At 45.5% G+C, this 17,109-nt stretch overlaps 4 protein-coding genes across 4 annotated transcripts; 2 read left to right on the top strand and 2 right to left on the bottom strand.

Annotated features, from left to right (window-relative positions):
- Window positions 1–2,307: 2,307 nt before the first annotated feature.
- On the top strand, window positions 2,308–4,469 carry L199_006399 (uncharacterized protein; the record flags this gene model as incomplete). The annotated part of the gene is made up of 3 exons (XM_064892098.1): window positions 2,308–2,915; window positions 2,988–3,457; window positions 3,520–4,469. The coding sequence occupies 3 exons, from the start codon at window positions 2,308–2,310 to the stop codon at window positions 4,467–4,469; spliced, it is 2,028 nt and encodes a 675-aa protein (XP_064748170.1).
- Window positions 4,470–4,916: 447 nt separating this feature from the next.
- On the bottom strand, window positions 4,917–5,484 carry L199_006398 (uncharacterized protein; the record flags this gene model as incomplete). Its single annotated transcript, XM_064892097.1, has 4 exons — window positions 4,917–5,015; window positions 5,112–5,141; window positions 5,218–5,319; window positions 5,386–5,484. 4 exons carry the CDS (start codon window positions 5,482–5,484, stop codon window positions 4,917–4,919), a joined length of 330 nt encoding a protein of 109 aa, XP_064748169.1.
- Window positions 5,485–6,111: 627 nt separating this feature from the next.
- Window positions 6,112–13,491, top strand: L199_006397 (carbamoyl-phosphate synthase, large subunit; the record flags this gene model as incomplete). The annotated part of the gene is made up of 7 exons (XM_064892096.1): window positions 6,112–6,496; window positions 6,546–7,306; window positions 7,357–8,586; window positions 8,634–9,334; window positions 9,386–12,906; window positions 12,965–13,374; window positions 13,453–13,491. 7 exons carry the CDS (start codon window positions 6,112–6,114, stop codon window positions 13,489–13,491), a joined length of 7,047 nt encoding a protein of 2,348 aa, XP_064748168.1.
- A 423-nt stretch (window positions 13,492–13,914) lies between these two features.
- L199_006396 (uncharacterized protein) lies at window positions 13,915–17,040 on the bottom strand (the record flags this gene model as incomplete). The annotated part of the gene is made up of 12 exons (XM_064892095.1): window positions 13,915–14,196; window positions 14,263–14,424; window positions 14,497–14,653; window positions 14,734–14,848; window positions 14,920–15,376; window positions 15,448–15,601; window positions 15,679–15,772; window positions 15,864–16,080; window positions 16,143–16,277; window positions 16,354–16,447; window positions 16,540–16,850; window positions 16,915–17,040. 12 exons carry the CDS (start codon window positions 17,038–17,040, stop codon window positions 13,915–13,917), a joined length of 2,304 nt encoding a protein of 767 aa, XP_064748167.1.
- Between the last annotated feature and the right edge of the window lie 69 nt (window positions 17,041–17,109).

Here is a 17,109-nt window from a genome sequence, read left to right as displayed (position 1 = left end):
GGAAGACGGTCTATGTCTATTTGGATGTATAGTATACGGCAGAATCCCAGTTATGCGGAACCGAGTAAGGTACATACTGTATCTCAGTGTTGCCAGGCATGTGGCACATTGACAATGTTCGCATCGAAAACTTTGCCCAAACTTAGAAATCGGCACATGCCCGGCAAGGAGGCGGGAAGTGAAAGGTGTGGGTCGTACAGTGAAAGCATACACAAGCGATAGGCGAATGATGGACATGGCCCCTTTCCCTCAACCACTAGTTTAGCGCATCAACCCACATGTCATGCCGAACGATGTAGCAAGACCTTCCAGGACATTCTCTTGACCAAGATTCGTTTGGAGCTATCGAAAAGGTGGAGACGAGACTGGATTTCAGGGATATGCAAATGCACGTCTTCTTATCTGCCGAGCCGAGCTGAGCTGGCACGGTCGCATCTGAGATGATCGCTGGAATCACCCTCATACGGACAATTGGGTTCTGATTCACTATGTTCATAGGAGAACGAAGAATTGATACAGTACTCGGTTTCTGACAGTAAGACAAAGCCAGAACATTCCTAGTCGTCACATGCAGCGTCTGTCATCGGTCAAGAAAGATCGTCCCCGATCGTAAGTAAAGCCACTGTGCATTAAGGGTGTACGATCATTAATCCTCCTGTATCTGCGTCCCTCCCGTGAGGTACTGTATCGTACCCTGCTTTGAAAATAGGTAAGGGTAAATGTATATCTCATTCAGGCTCTGGAATCGCTTAGTCAAACCAAGGTCTCACAAAGTGTAACTCGCTTCCTAAATGATGCGTACCATGGTTAGTCGCGACTTGTGGAGTGATTACCAGTTGTTAAGGGTACATATTGAATAGACGATGTCTCAGAAGAAACCTGATGATTCATTCTTTGAATTGATGTGTCATCCATATGGTTGGTTCCGTGTGTGGTACAAGTGTTGCGTTTTCAATATGGCTTGGTTGTCCGTCTCTTGCTTGCTGTAAGATACCCTTCATTTACGTTCAACATAATATGGAACTCCGTATCTCCTCTTACCGACGGAATCTTCCAACCTATCATACCAATTAGCATAACTGGTGAATAACCATAACTAGTTTTCTATTTTTGTACCTTTGATCCCTTGCTGAATCAGGTCCGCTTCTGTGGATCCCAAGGGGAAAGGAGGGGAATGTCTTAGTGATTATCCGAATTTTCCCCAAAAACTTCATACATTCATACAGTACGGTACCCTATGGTGCCGTGAAGTACCGAGCAGTGGCGAACTCAGACGAAGTAGAGATGAGTCTTGTTCGATTTGTCGATGAGATCAGATGAAACAAAGACAAGAAAATAACCAAACAAGCCAAATGAAATCAAACCTTATCGATATACAAGTGATGGTGGTGCATACACACATGTTCCAGATGTACAACAGTGGTATCCGGTTGATCCTTCCGGTTATAAGGTACCAAGAGTACTCCACTGCTAACACCACAGATGTACATCTATAAAGAGTCATCAATCATCGTCTGGTCAAGCTTGTAATCTCCCTTTTCAATACAAAATACCAATACAGATTCAATTATACATTGAGTCGATCAATTGGAACTCCAATCCAATGTCTATACACACATTGAATCTACCACACTCAAATTGATCGAAAAGACATTACACCCATACTATTTTCCAGCTCTTCGTCACTTTCATCAATTGGAGTTTCACGGACGAGCTGCTTCTGCTATTTTCATTCGTTTGCGATAACGGCCGAGGGACTCAAAGAGGCATACAACGCTTTATCTTTAACCTTTGGGGCTCGAACTACGAATCCTTCAGGTGCTCAACCTTACTTGAGTCTAACGAACTGCCGCTGCCGCATGGTATCATCCTATCGAACTTTAAAGACGAAAATCTCCGGGGAAAACAAATCAAGATCAAGATCTGTTATCCTGTTGCAGTGTCAAAGACACACATACGAAGGTAGGTAGATCCATCGTACAGTGAAATACAAGGAAAGAAGAGGAAGAAAGCAAGATTTAAGACCTGTTTGACTCTGGGATCGTTCCTGTACACGGAGGTCGATACATCATAAAATGTGGGTAATACACATGTTATCCTTAGCACTCCTATGTATAAAGAAAGAAGCATACTAACTGAATGACGACTTCTTTATCCTTTTCACCGTTCTATCACCCGCAGAACACCAGACATCGCTTGAGCCACTCACATCTAAGCCTATCAATCATCCAAGGGGGAAATTATAAACGCAAAACGCTATCCTTTCCAATCCGAGCTGCCCATTCACTTGAAGGACGAAGACGAATGATGATGCAAATGTCAAACAGACAACAGGGTGTTGATCAAGTTGGTGCTGGCACAGTGACAGCATCATCTTGGTCAGCTTCATCTTGCACTTCAACTTCTACTTCTACCGTTGGCGACTCAAGAGATCGACCCCAATTGAGTATTCAAATTCATTCCAAACATTCATTCGATTCTCATTCTGGTCCTCCATCTTATCGATATTCAACTACACCTTCTCCTTCTATCCCCGCTTCATCTAGAGACAGTATCAATTCCAATTCAACGAGACTTCAAACACCTATCAATCATTCTCAACATCATCATCCTTCTTCGTCTTCGGTTGTATCTCAAGAATACTCAATTACAGATCCTTTCCAAACCAATTCCCATTCAAAAATGACGACTACCGCCACTCAGCTACCTCAATACAATAACACATGTACGTTTACAGATACGCACTCAACCCCTCATCATCAACCTTACCATCTCCCGATCGATTACATGCACGAGACACCCAATCAATATGGGCACACGTACGATCAATCGATGTTACACAATCAACAACACCTTGGTGTCCAAGGGTGGGAATCTATGATTTCACCTTTCACCATCAACCCTCAACTCATGGAGTGAGTCGGTCACCCGTCTATCATTTATCGTATTGTATTGTGTTGAAAAGTGACTGATGTTTTGTCTGATAGACCATCGCCTTGTCGTAGTCTTAGTCCTGAGTCCAATGTCTCTTGTTCCCCTGCGATCATCGCCACTGAAGAGGTTCCTCCCCATCCTCCTTCTACCGCTACTTCTGCAACCCAAATCGCACCTCGCATGGTAATTACCAAGTCCAATACCCCTTCTTCGACTGTTGAATGGTATGATGGACCTTCCGGATGGATTCGATCAGTCGCTGAATCACATAAACAGAGAAGAGAATCTTACTTGGCCAATCCCAAAGCATGGCCAAAAGGTGAAGGTGAACCTAAGGAATTACAACCCCTCACGGATCATTGTCGATTCCCTCATCTTTGGGAAGTCGAACAAGCCAGAAAGGATCTGACTGAAGATGCAGTAGTGGCAAAGTTGATGAAGAAATCTGAAGCGACTATTGCAAAGGAATTTGCAAGGTGTCAAAAAGCCGGAGAAGAATTCAAACCACCTAGACCCATGAACAGTGAGTGCCGCCCCCTCTGGTGCATCGGCAAAGTGATGCTGAAGGGTGAATCTGGATGACAGGCGCAATGGCTTTTGCCGATTTCCGAAGACCTCAATGGGGGGATATGTACTCTGATATGAAGACTGGCTCGATCTCCACCTGGTTATCTGCCGAGTGGCGAGCATTGAAAGACCTTAGACCGGAAGAATTCGAATGGTGGACAAGAGTTTCGAAGAAGTATTGGGACAAGTATGTCGAAGATTACGATTACAAGTTTACTCGAGCCCCCAATGGAGAAGGGAAAGGTTCCAAGAAGAGAAAAGCCAAAGCGAAGGAGAATGCTGCAAGGGAAAAAGCAATTAGATTGTCTAATGAGGCTGCTCGACGATCTTCTAGACGTTCAACTTCGACTAGGGGTAGCTTAGCACCTCCGATGAACATCATCTTACCTGAGCAAAACCATCACTCGGATCAATATCAACCATTTGGAAGTCCCAACGTACTTGGTTTAAGTGGTATGCCCGCACACCACCTGACTCCCACTGCCACACTCACTCCCACGCACAACGGCCAGATCGCCTATGCTACTGGATATTTTGATGGATACACTTTCCCTATGACTGAGGGATCGAGAACACCCTCTCCACCTCAGTTACTTACTCCGCTTGAAGCTCCTCACTCATCCCATGGATCCCATGGTCATCACTCTCACTCACCAGGTCCAAGCCCGTATGCCCAAGCAGCGTACTTTTACCCCACCCAAGCTCAGATGAATTACGCCCATCAACAGGCTCAACAACAACAACTACACCAACACCAACAACAACCGCACCATCACCAGCAACAGCTTCAGCTGAATTACTGTCACAACGCTCCTCATACTGGTTATTACCAACCTGCCCCACCTCCTACAGCCCACGAGTACTACACTCATCATCAACCCCCTGCACAACACCTACATCAACAAATTGGTACGATAGGCCATCACATACCTACCCTGGCACCTCATAATGTCCCTTCACCGCAATAGAGCAATAAAGATACTAGATTACTAGAAGACCGTCATCCATGAGTCGGAATCTTATCATACGTTACGAGAGAATTAAGATGAGCATGAAGGTTTGGGGATTGATTTGATCAGAAAGTTATGAATTTTTGGGACTATCATTTTTTTTTGCATTGGTGAAACAAGAAAATAAGCAGATGAAACATACCATACGATACGATAAAATCCATAAGCATGAGATTCCGTTCCACTTGACTGAACACGTTGTAGTGACTTCATTCACCTTTCCTGTTTTTCGTTTGGAATTAGATTTCCCGGCATCTACATTAAAACCATAAATCATTGTTTATATGCATGATCGAATGAGAATACTTGATTTTCTCTGAATATACAACTTGATCCACAGATAGAATTACACAAATGACTTTGACGATCACGTCACGTCCAGAAGCAAGGGAGAGAGTGTGTGTGTTATCGCTTCTCTGGCTGATTGGTCTTATTGGGATTGGTAACGAAGTTAGTCGAGCCTGTTCCGGGAACACCGATATCTGCAGATTGAGCGAGTTCGGTCTAACGAAGCAAAGAAGTGAGTATTAGTCATAATCAACATGAACGGATGGTTGAAAGTTCTATTTGTCGAAATTTGGGCGGGAAGGCATGACTCACTTGCTGTTCTTTGATCAAATCACTGAATTTCTATCGCCCAACGAAATACTTCAGCTAGTCATCAATGACGAACGATCTGATGATCTGGAGCATAATGAGCACTTACACCCCACAACGCAGCTACGGTAGTGAACTCCTTCCCTACACCAAACACTTCTTCCAATTTCCTGTTCAACACATTCGTATGACCCATCAACTCTTCGAAATTCTGTAATAAAACAGGTTCTCGTAAGTTACCGACTGACCCGGACCCTAACGAAAGAATCGGCCTCACCGTTGATATCTCCTCTATCAGCTTTGCCTTTTCCCTGTCGAAGAAGGACTCGTCTGGCTCGAGAGCATCGAATGCATTGGACGGTCGGGAGAGCGACATGCTTGTGGCCTATTGTGGACTTGACCCTCTACCTACCAGATCGACATCTGATGGATGACTTCGCTTCCGCTTTGACGTGTTTGGAGACGAAGAGACGCGTTTGCTGGTCATCTAATTGACTCCGGGATATCCGCGTCAAGAAACGTCCCAATTTAATTTATTGCTACGCCCCACGCGATTTAGATTAAAAAAAAGGATGCATGATCGGGATAAATTACAATGAATTCACGAAATCACCATTATCTCCTTAGCGTACCCTCCACTTTTCACGGTAATCACCCAAATTCAAAATGGAGCAGCTGGAAAAAAATTTACTACTGCCATCACCACGGTGGTGACTGACACATCCATCTCACTTTGTATCTTTCTTCCTTCTTTCTTTCATCTTTCCTCTTTCTTCTCTCCTCTCCTCCTCTCTCCTCTTCTCCAATGCATACCTATATGGTCTAGCACGCCAAAACAACAGTGTCTGGTTCGAGCATCGCGCATCTTGTAAAAATACTGAAAAACGAAAGAGTCCTTTATAGCTCCTCTTTCTAGCCCTCCTTCCCCTCTTTAAATCGCAAGAACCGACACTCCCTCCTCTCTTTTCTTGTGACTATCGCGGGAATCTTCCAACCTTTCGCGATGGCTCCTTCCGTACCAGGTTTCGAAGGTGTCGTACCTTCCAGCGACATCCCACCTGCTCAACAGGCGGTCTCTGTAGCTCCCGCTGGTCACTCTGCTGTCGATGTCACTCCACCAGCTTCACCAGCTCCCGCAGCTACTTCCCCTCGGCCTATTGTCAACCGTGCGTCTTCCTTCATCGCCCCTGCTCCTAAGCCATTAGGTAGTCTTCACCCACCAGCTACTCTCAAAGGTATTGACTGGGAGGGTATGCCCGAAGAGCCCAAATGGGACGAATCTATGGGAGAACCAGATGCTGTTCTCGAACTTGCCGACGGCTTAGCTTTGGCTGGTCACTCTTTCGGTGCTAAGAGATCAGTAGCAGGAGAATGTGTCTTCCAAACTGGTAAGCTACCTAGATACCCAACATGTTCTCAAATGCTCACTCCTTATAGGTATGGTCGGTTACCCCGAGTCGTTGACCGATCCTTCTTACTCCTCTCAAATCCTCATTCTCACCTACCCCTTGATTGGTAACTACGGTGTACCCGAAAGACCTAATGTCGCTACCTCCAACATCCCCACTTCCGAGGACGCTCATAACGTTCCTCCTCCTACACACCTCCTCGACTCTCTTCCCCTTGAATTCGAGTCTTCTCACATCCACATTGCCGCCCTCGTTGTAGCCAATTACCACCCAAGTTTCTCTCACCATCTCGCCAACTCCAGTCTTGGTCAATGGCTTAAGGAACAAGGTATCCCCGCTATCTGGGGTGTCGACACTAGAATGTTGACCAAAAGACTTAGAGAAGGTGGTGTCCTTCTTGGTCGAGTCCTCGCTAAACAAGGTGCCTCGGCTGTTGATAGTCAACCAAGAGGTAGAGAATCTCAATCGGGAGTTCTCGGTGGAGTTTCTAGACTTCTCAACGGTCTTTCGGCTCCTTCAATGGCTAGATCCAACTCTACAGACAATTTCGCTTCGAACTGGAAAGAAGATTACGAGTCTGTACCTTTCTATGACCCCAACGATACCAACCTTGTCGCCAAGGTTTCCACCCAACAACCCACTCTCTACACCGCTACCACCGGGTCAGAGAAGAAAATCAACCCTAAAACCGGCAAGCAATTGCGAGTTGTCGCTATCGATGTTGGTATGAAGTGGAACCAGATTAGATGTTTCCGAGAAAGAGGTGTCGAGGTCAAGGTTGTTCCTTGGGTGAGTGGTTCATTGGTTTAACAACTTGAGCAACGCTGATCGTACTCCAGAATTATGACTTCAACGCTGAGACCGAACCATACGATGGTCTTTTCGTCTCTAACGGTCCTGGTGACCCATCGATGGTTAAAGAAACCATTTCCAACCTTTCCAAGGCTCTCGAAATCGGCAAAGTCCCTATCTTCGGTATCTGTCTTGGTCATCAACTTCTCGCTTTAGCCTCTGGCGCTTCCACTCGAAAGATGAAGTACGGTAACAGAGGTATGAACTTGCCTTGTACATGTTCATCTTCGGGTAGATGTTACATCACTTCTCAGAATCACGGTTACGAAGTCGACGTCTCTACCCTTAAGAACGGATGGGAAGCTTTCTTCACCAACGCCAATGATCAATCCAACGAAGGTATCTGGATGGGTAAGAACGGTAAACCCTTCTTCTCAGTACAATTCCACCCCGAATCAGCTCCTGGTCCTCGAGACACCGAGTTCATCTTCGACGTCTTCATCAAGAGTATGGTCGACTCCGCCAGAGAAGGCAAACTCGTTCCTATCGACATGCCTGGTGGTGACCTCGCAGACAACATCGCTGCTAGACCTAAAGAACACGTCAAGAAGGTTCTTGTTCTCGGTTCCGGTGGTCTCTCTATCGGTCAAGCCGGTGAATTTGATTACTCCGGTTCTCAAGCTATCAAGGCTTTGAAGGAAGAAGGTATCTACACCATCCTTGTTAACCCTAACATCGCTACCATTCAGACCTCGAAAGGTCTCGCGGACAAGGTGTACTTCCTTCCTGTTACACCTGAATTCGTACGAAAGATCATCAAGCATGAGAAACCCGATGGTATCTACTGTACCTTCGGTGGTCAAACTGCCCTTTCAGTCGGTATCAAACTGAAAGACGAATTCGCCTCTCTCGGCGTCAAGGTACTTGGTACCCCCATCGAGACCATCATCACTACCGAAGATCGAGATCTCTTCGCCAAAGCTATGGAGGAAATTGGCGAGAAATGTGCTGAATCTGCCAGTGCCGTCAATCTCCAAGAAGCCATAGAAGCTGCCAACAGAATCGGTTATCCAGTCATTGTACGAGCTGCCTACGCTCTTGGTGGTCTCGGTTCTGGTTTCGCTCAAGATGATGAGCAACTTACCGAGCTCTGTAACAAGGCTTTCGCTACTTCTCCTCAAGTCCTGGTTGAGAAGTCAATGAAAGGTTGGAAAGAAATCGAGTACGAGGTGGTCAGAGATTGCAGAAACAACTGTATCACTGTCTGTAACATGGAGGTGAGTCGTGTACTATCCGTGTCATGTCATAGCTGATCATGCCACAGAACTTCGACCCATTGGGTATCCACACTGGTGATTCCATCGTTGTCGCTCCGTCTCAAACCCTCTCAGATGCCGACTACAACATGCTTCGAACCACCGCTGTCAATGTTATCCGACATCTCGGTGTTGTCGGTGAATGTAACATCCAATACGCTCTCAACCCTTACTCCAAGGAATATTGTATCATTGAAGTCAATGCTCGTCTCTCTCGATCTTCTGCTCTTGCCTCTAAGGCTACTGGCTACCCTCTTGCGTTCATCGCCGCGAAATTGGGTCTCAACATCCCTCTTAACGAGATCAAGAACTCCGTTACCAAGCTCACTTCCGCTTGTTTCGAACCTTCATTAGATTACTGTGTAGTCAAGATTCCTCGATGGGACTTGAAGAAGTTCAACCGAGTTAGCACCGCTTTGAGCAGTTCCATGAAATCTGTTGGTGAAGTCATGGCTATTGGTCGAACTTTCGAAGAGACCATACAAAAAGCCATCAGGTGTATCGATGATCGATTCCCTGGTTTCGGTGATCACATCGATGTTGAAGACATTGATCACGAGATTGCCAATCCTACCGATCAACGTCTCTTCGCCCTTGCTACTGCACTCAAGAGGGGTTACTCTGTTGAGAAGCTCAACAAGATGTCTAACATCGACCCTTGGTTCTTGACCAGACTTGAGAGATTGTCCAAGACCGAGAAGCTCATTGGGTAAGCCTCAACATATTTTTGAAGCATGTATATAGCTAACCTCCTCTACAGAACTTACAACGCATCTACCGTCCCCAATCAACTCATTCGAAACGCCAAGCAGCTCGGTTTCTCCGATCGACAAATCGCCAAAGCTCTCAACTCCAACGAGCTTGCCGTTCGAAGACTTCGTATCGAAGCTGGTATCTCTCCGTACGTAAAGCAGATCGATACCGTTGCTGCCGAGTTCCCGGCTTTCACCAACTACTTGTACACCACGTACAATGCCAGTGAACACGATGTCACCTTTGATGACAATGGTGTAATGGTACTCGGTTCTGGTGTGTACAGAATCGGTTCCTCCGTCGAGTTCGATTGGTGTGCTGTCAGAGCTATCCGAACATTACGAGAACAAGGCATGAAGACTGTCATGATCAATTACAACCCCGAAACAGTCTCTACCGATTATGACGAAGCAGACAAGCTCTACTTCGAGAATATCTCGCTCGAGACTGTCCTCGATATCTATGATATCGAACGATCAAGTGGTCTCGTTTTGTCTATGGGTGGTCAAACCCCTAACAACATTGCATTGGCTCTTCACCGACAAAACGTTAAGATTTACGGTACCTCCCCAGAAATGATCGATACCGCTGAGAACCGATACAAATTCTCTCGAATGCTCGACAAAATTGGTGTTGACCAACCTCTTTGGAAAGAGCTTACCAGTTTCTCCGAAGCCAAGACCTTCTGTGATAAGGTTGGATACCCTGTGCTTGTGCGACCATCCTATGTGCTCTCCGGTGCTGCCATGAATGTGGTCTTCTCCGAGGATGATCTCGAATCTTACCTCACTCAAGCTACCGACGTTTCTCGAGATCACCCTGTCGTCATCTCCAAGTATATCGAAGAGGCCAAGGAAATTGAGATGGATGCCGTCGCTCGAGACGGTAAGATGGTCATGCACTACATCTCCGAACACGTCGAAAATGCGGGTGTGCACTCTGGTGATGCTACACTCATCTTGCCTCCTCAAGATCTTGACCCCGAGACTATCAGAAAGATCGAAATCGCTACCCAGAAGATCGGTCAAGCTCTCAACGTCACTGGTCCATACAACATCCAGTTCATTGCCAAGAACAACGAAATCAAGGTTATCGAATGTAACTTGCGAGCTGCTCGATCTTTCCCATTCGTCTCGAAAGTCACTGGTATCGATGCTATCGAGCTTGCGACCAAAGTAATGCTTGGCTTCCCTGTCACTCCTTACCCAGACGTCAAATTGCCACCTAACTATGTTGGTGTCAAGGTTCCTCAATTCTCCTTCAGTCGATTGTCCGGTGCCGATCCTGTGTTAGGTGTAGAAATGGCTTCTACCGGTGAAGTCGCCTGTTTCGGTAAAGACAAATACGATGCTTATCTCAAAGCCCTCATCTCGACTGGTATCCGACCACCCAAGAAGAACATCTTGCTCTCTATCGGTTCTTTCAAGGAGAAATTAGAAATGTTACCTGTTGTCCACAAACTCCACAGGCAAGGCTACAACCTCTTTGCTACCGCTGGTACTTCCGATTTCTTCCAAGAGCATGGTATCCCCGTCAAGTTCCTTGAAGCTTTGGGTTCCGTCAACGACCTTAACCCTCAAAAGGCTGAATACTCTTTGACTCAGCACTTGGCCAACAATTTGATTGATTTGTACATCAATTTGCCATCCAAGAACCGATCTCGAAGACCTGCCTCTTACATCTCTCAAGGATATCGATCTCGACGAATGGCCGTTGACTTTGCTATTCCTCTGATTACCAACGTCAAATGTGCCAAACTCTTCATCGAAGCTGTCCTCAAGAAGCCTACTTTCGATATCACAAGTGTAGACTACAAGACTTCCCACGAAACCTTCTCTTTCCCCAGTCTTGTCTCCGTTCAAGCCTTCGTACCTGGTGCTGCCGAGCCCAACTCCAACGACTTCAGCGAGGCATCTCAGGCCGCTATCCGAGGTGGGTTCACTGTCATGCAAATGGTACCTCAAGGTGTAGCATCTGCCGTCGAAGACGAGATCTCTCTTCAACGAGCTCAAGCCAATGCCACTGGTGCTTCTCACTGCGACTACTTCTTCTCTGTTGCCGCCACTGCCGAGAACGCATCCAGACTTCAGGATGCTATCGCTGCAGGTGCTAAAGCCTTGTTCATACCATTCAACAACTTCTTCGGATCGGTCAACAAGGTCACCAGTGTTGCCCAACACTTTGCCGCTTGGCCAGCAGACAAGCCAATTGTCACCGACGCTCGAGCTACCGATCTCGCTTCGATCCTGCTTCTTGCTAGTTTGAACAACAGGTCGATCCACATCGCCAGTGTGTCTACCCGAGACGACATTTTGTTGATCGCTCTCGCCAAGGAGAAGGGATTGAATGTCACCTGCGATGTTTCAATCTACGCCTTATTCTACTCTCAAGCTGATTATCCTGCCGCCAAGTGTCTCCCTACCGCCGATGATCAACAAGCCCTCTGGGATAACTTGGCCACCATCGATATCTTTTCCGTCGGTGTTCTTCCTTTCGAGCTTGGAACCGCTCTTGGTAACTCAGTTTCTCCAAGTTCCGGTGTCGCTGAATCGCTACCTCTCCTGTTGACTGCTGTTGCGGATGACAAACTCACTCTCGAGGATATCTCCCTGAGACTCAGTGAGAACCCAAGAACCATCTTTGGCTTACCTGAACAGTCTCAAACATACGTCGAGGTCGAGGTAAACAGAAGGTCTACCTTCTCACCCCAAGCCGCTGACACTTGGTCACCTCTTGATGGCAAGTCCATCGCTGGAGCCATCCACCGAGTAGTCATCAACGGTCACTCAGTCTTCCTTGACGGTTTGTCCTTTTCCATGCCCCTCGGCCGAGACGTCTCGACTGCCGGAAACCGAACCACCGGGACCGCCAAACAAGCTCGTGGGTCTTTCGCCTTGCAGAAGCGACCTTCGATTTCAGCTCTCTTGTCTCCTACTATGGAACGACCTGCGTCTTTCGGTCCTCCAGCTAACGACAAACTCATGTCTTTGTCGTCCATCGCTGCTGTCAACACTTCTCCCGTCCGAAACCTCCTCTCACTTCAAACCCACCCAGCATTCTCTCGACGACATATCTTATCCGTCAAGCAATTCGACCGAGAAGATCTGCACGTTCTTTTCAACCTTGCTTCCGAGATGAGAGCTCAAGTGGAACGAAGTGGTGCAGTCGATACTCTCAAGGGTAGAGTGTTATGTACCCTTTTCTACGAACCATCCACTCGAACATCCACCTCTTTCGAGGCTGCCATGAAGCGATGTGGTGGTGAGGTCGTACAAGTTTCCGCTTCTACCTCTTCGGTACAAAAGGGAGAATCGTTGGCCGATACTATCAGGACCGTTGGATGTTACTCCGACGCCATTGTCCTTCGACACCCCTCTGTCGGATCTAGTAAAGCAGCTGCCAAGTCGAGTCCGGTACCTATTATCAACGCCGGTGACGGTATCGGAGAACACCCAACTCAGAGTTTGTTGGATGTCTTCTGTATTCGAGAAGAATTGGGTTCAGTCAACGGTATCACCGTTACTTTGAGTAAGTTATTTCGAATCGTCGTTTTCTTCAAATGGGTCTTGCTGACGATCGACCGCAGTCGGTGACTTGAAGAACGGTCGAACTGTCCACTCTCTCGTTAAGCTTTTATCATTATACGACGTGACCATCAACTTTGTCTCACCACCTTCATTGACCATGCCCGACTCTGTCAAGTCCGAGGCATCTCGAGCTGGTGTACGATGGAGCGAATCGACTGTCCTTTCCGATGATATCATCGCTAAATCCGATGTTCTCTACGCTACGAGGGTACAGAAGGAACGATTTGAGAACGTGACTGAGTACGAATCTGTTAAGGATATCTACGTGATCAACAACGACGTCCTTGCCAAAGCCAAGGAATCGGCCATTGTCATGCACCCCTTACCTAGGGTTAACGAGATTGACCCAGAGGTTGATTTCGATTCGAAGAGAGCAGCGTACTTCAGACAAATGAGATATGGTCTTTTCGTGAGTAACTATTCATTCAACATTCCTGTTTCTCTTTATATGATCCAGTGCTGATGATTACCTTGATACGCCCGATAGGTCCGAATGGCTCTTCTCACACTTGTTCTTGGGGCTTGAATATAGTATCTTATAGAATTACTGCTTTTCATGTCCTACATTGTCTTCATTGTCTTTTCCTATCGGACCTTGTTTGGGCATATCTTTAGAACTGTCTGTCTCTTTGTTCCCATTTTACTTCTATCTCATGTCTTTCTTGCTTGCATTTTTATATATACACCCATATCGAATCACCTTTATGTACATAGATGAATCAAAGTTCATACTCAACAAAGCACAATCGAAAAAGATCATATACAAAATAGAAAATGTCTTTTTTATAAACAGTACAAATATTATGCATTGAATTTCTTGGATCGACGTTTTATACCAATTTTGCATGTTCATTTCTTTGTCTGGATACGAATGCTTTGAATTAATCTGCTAATCAGGTTACAAAAATTGTATATACAGTACAGTACAACCAATCTTGTTCTCTGTTTTCTAACACCTCTCGAATATCCTAAATAGATCAGGTAGATTCGCAATCATGTTGAAATCCTTCATCAGGATTTTAGGCCATTCGGTATGTTTTCTGAAAGAGGGGAATAAGATATGTTCCAATTGCCATAATTGATGGTTCTTCTCCTCTTCTGTTTCTTCACCTCGATTCCCTTCAGCCGTGTCTGCGTTCGAAGGGAGATCGGAGAATGGCCTAGGTGAATAGAAGAATGATAATTCATGGAGGAACGTTGAGAAACATGCTTTTTCGGATTCCCAATTAACCTATTACCCAAAGTCAGCAATGAAAACTCCTAGTGTTGCCTGTTGTGGGAGGAGAATGCAACTCACCCTCGTACCTAGACATAACAAGAAATGAGGTAATCTATCTAAATTCGGTGTGAAGCCTTTCAATATCATCGGGATTGTTTCGATATCCCCTTGAGATGAAATTGATAGTGAGAAGTATTCATCTATCATTTCTTTTTTATCCAATAGGAGATTGTATATGGTCTGTCACCAATAGATCAGGGGTGTGTAAGCACCATAAGCGACTCCTGAATAGGAGATAAACAGACAACTTACCTCAACAACATCGTCAACTTCCAATCCAGCATCTATCAAACCCTTTTCATCGTCTGCAGCCAACTTCAACAATTCCCTTAAGTTTGGTGCTGGTGCAAGACGTAATCTGTTGAAAGCGCCGAATTGCCTTAGACCAAGTTGATAGAAATGTTCGTCCCTGATGAATGGTAAGAACTGGACATGAGTATTGGGCGCAGTACCATTCAGTTGAGATTGGGTGTAGAAGATATCACTCACGCTAGAGAAGCATGATTCACGAGATACAATTTCGTACTATGTTGTATCAAGGATAAACATAATTGTTTATCTACTATGCCTACAAAGGCATGTTTGCGCATAATCTCGTTCAAATCTGAAATTCAAATAATCAGCACCACCAATCACCATTGTACCATATCGTTTACATCAATGATGTTCACTCACCTGTATTACCCCCTTTCCTCGATGCTCTCCTCAATTCAAGTATACTATCAAACTCGCATATACTCTCCTGTATATCTTTTTCTTTACCTTTCCCACCACTACCATTATACCCTTCATTCCACCTCACTCTCTCTCGTTGATCCTCCTCGAGGTCGGCTTCTTCCTCATCATCATCGATATTCAACGGTTCCTCGGCACTTCCTTCACCTACCACCGCACGTCTCTTGTTCGGTCTGATATCATCTAGGATTTGCGAATCCGATTGGGCAAAACCAGATAATTGTGATGGATCAACGACAGTGACCATAGAATCTAACGTACGGTTCGAAGGGTCCATACGGACTTTATAATTTGGTGCGGGTTTCTTGATTGTCGATTTGGGTTTGGCAAAAGTTGTTGAAGAAGTGGATGATTCGCCTCGTTTTTCCATAGGTCGATCAGCACCTGGCAGTAGGGTCTTGAAAATGTCGACAAATAGTTAGTAACGAGCTACAACAGTGGAACATGTCACGATGAAAGGGAATTTACCTGAACAGAAAATGACCTAGACACGTTGGCACCTGCCAAAGCAGTCTGCACTGCTCCACATATCCCATCTATCATCTCATCTTCATTCAAGAAATGCACTTCTGATTTTGTAGGGTGGACATTGACATCAATCTTCGCAGGATCGATCTCGAGGCTAATGCATGCGACGTCACTCATTGGTAAGTCATTGTACAACTTTATGAGAGGATATTGGAAGAGTGGCTCACTCACCTTAGATATACCCAGGGAGATGCACCTTTAGGTAGATAAGCAGTATACAAAGCATCTATAGCTTTTTTGATCTTGTTCGCGTCGACCAGTCGATCTGTTATTTGTGGTCATAAATTAGTAAACGCTGAAATACATATGATCTGTTGGAATGTCTTAGGCAGTGAAGTGGAGCTGCTTGAACTCACTGTTGATGAATAATAACCAACCGCCTTTCCTAGCCCAATTACTGTTCGCGTTACTCACCCAACCCCTAATCGTAGATGACAATTTCGATTCAGGTTGCAAGACCGTCAGAGGTATTTCCAGAAGCTCGGCAGCAAGAGAGGGTGTATATAGATTGGCTATATTTGCTTTGACAGTGGAGTTTACAGGTGTAGATATATCAGGTAGACTTGTTCCCGCCTACATGAGATCCCAATTCATTGATATTAGCTTTTGGATGTATGATGATACATTATACATACCTTCTTACATACCCAGCTTACATGTGGGTTATGCACGGCGTATTTGGTAATCACGTCTAGTACTCTTGAATATTCGTCTGAAGGCGATTTGAAGGCTCGTTTTCGTAATGGCATGTTGTAGAATAGATCTTCGGCCTGATTGAGATGAAAGCAGTTACAAGCTCGTTCTTTACGGGAAGAAAATATAGCTGAAGTGAAAGAAGGTACATACGGTGATAACGGTCCCATCGTTAGCTGCTGTAGGTTTCGGTTCAGCGGGACCGCCAGGTTTGGAAGGTATGATCAATCCATCTTGATAATTTGCCCTTTTCGACCAACCACAAGAGGTGACAAGCACAGTAAATTCAGCTTTAATCCAAAAGGTAGAGCAAGTAAAGAGATAGGAGGTGAAGCTCACTTCCAACCACAACCATCATTTTTCGTCTTGGTGACCACCTCAACATGACTACAATAACTTATACTAGCCAATGCCTCTCCTCTGAAACCGTATGTACCCAATTTCTGCAAATCTTCGAATTTCTGTAATTTCGAAGTGGCATATCTCTCACATAGTAATGGTAAGTCCACTTTGTTGATACCATGACCGTTATCTATAATTTGGATTGATTTCAGACCACCGTCTTTGAGAGTTATCTTGATGGAGGATGAACCTGCGTCGAGAGAGTTTTCGAGTAGTTCTTTGATTGCGTTAGCTGGACGGTGAATGATCTGCAGAGGATAATAGTAAGAATCAGCCCAATATCCTCTAATAAAGTTAAGCGCTCAAACCCACCTCGGCAGCTGCGATTTGGTTGATCACGTCCTTGGTCAACTTTCGTATAGGTTTAGGTCCCTGCGGCTCGTATTCGGCCTCGCTGGCTGAAGGTACAGAGTCGACTTGCATAGATTGATTCGTCATATCATGCTTAGCTAGCTAGCTATATGCTATCTTCAGGCGAGGTGTTCATAGCAATAAGAGCTTAGCATT

The sequence above is a fragment of the Kwoniella botswanensis genome, chromosome 1, assembly GCF_036426115.1.
Source record: "Kwoniella botswanensis chromosome 1, complete sequence".
Lineage (NCBI taxonomy): Eukaryota > Fungi > Basidiomycota > Tremellomycetes > Tremellales > Cryptococcaceae > Kwoniella > Kwoniella botswanensis.
The sequence above is the reverse complement of the archived record's forward strand: the minus strand, read 5'-3'. Positions and strand labels throughout refer to the sequence as shown.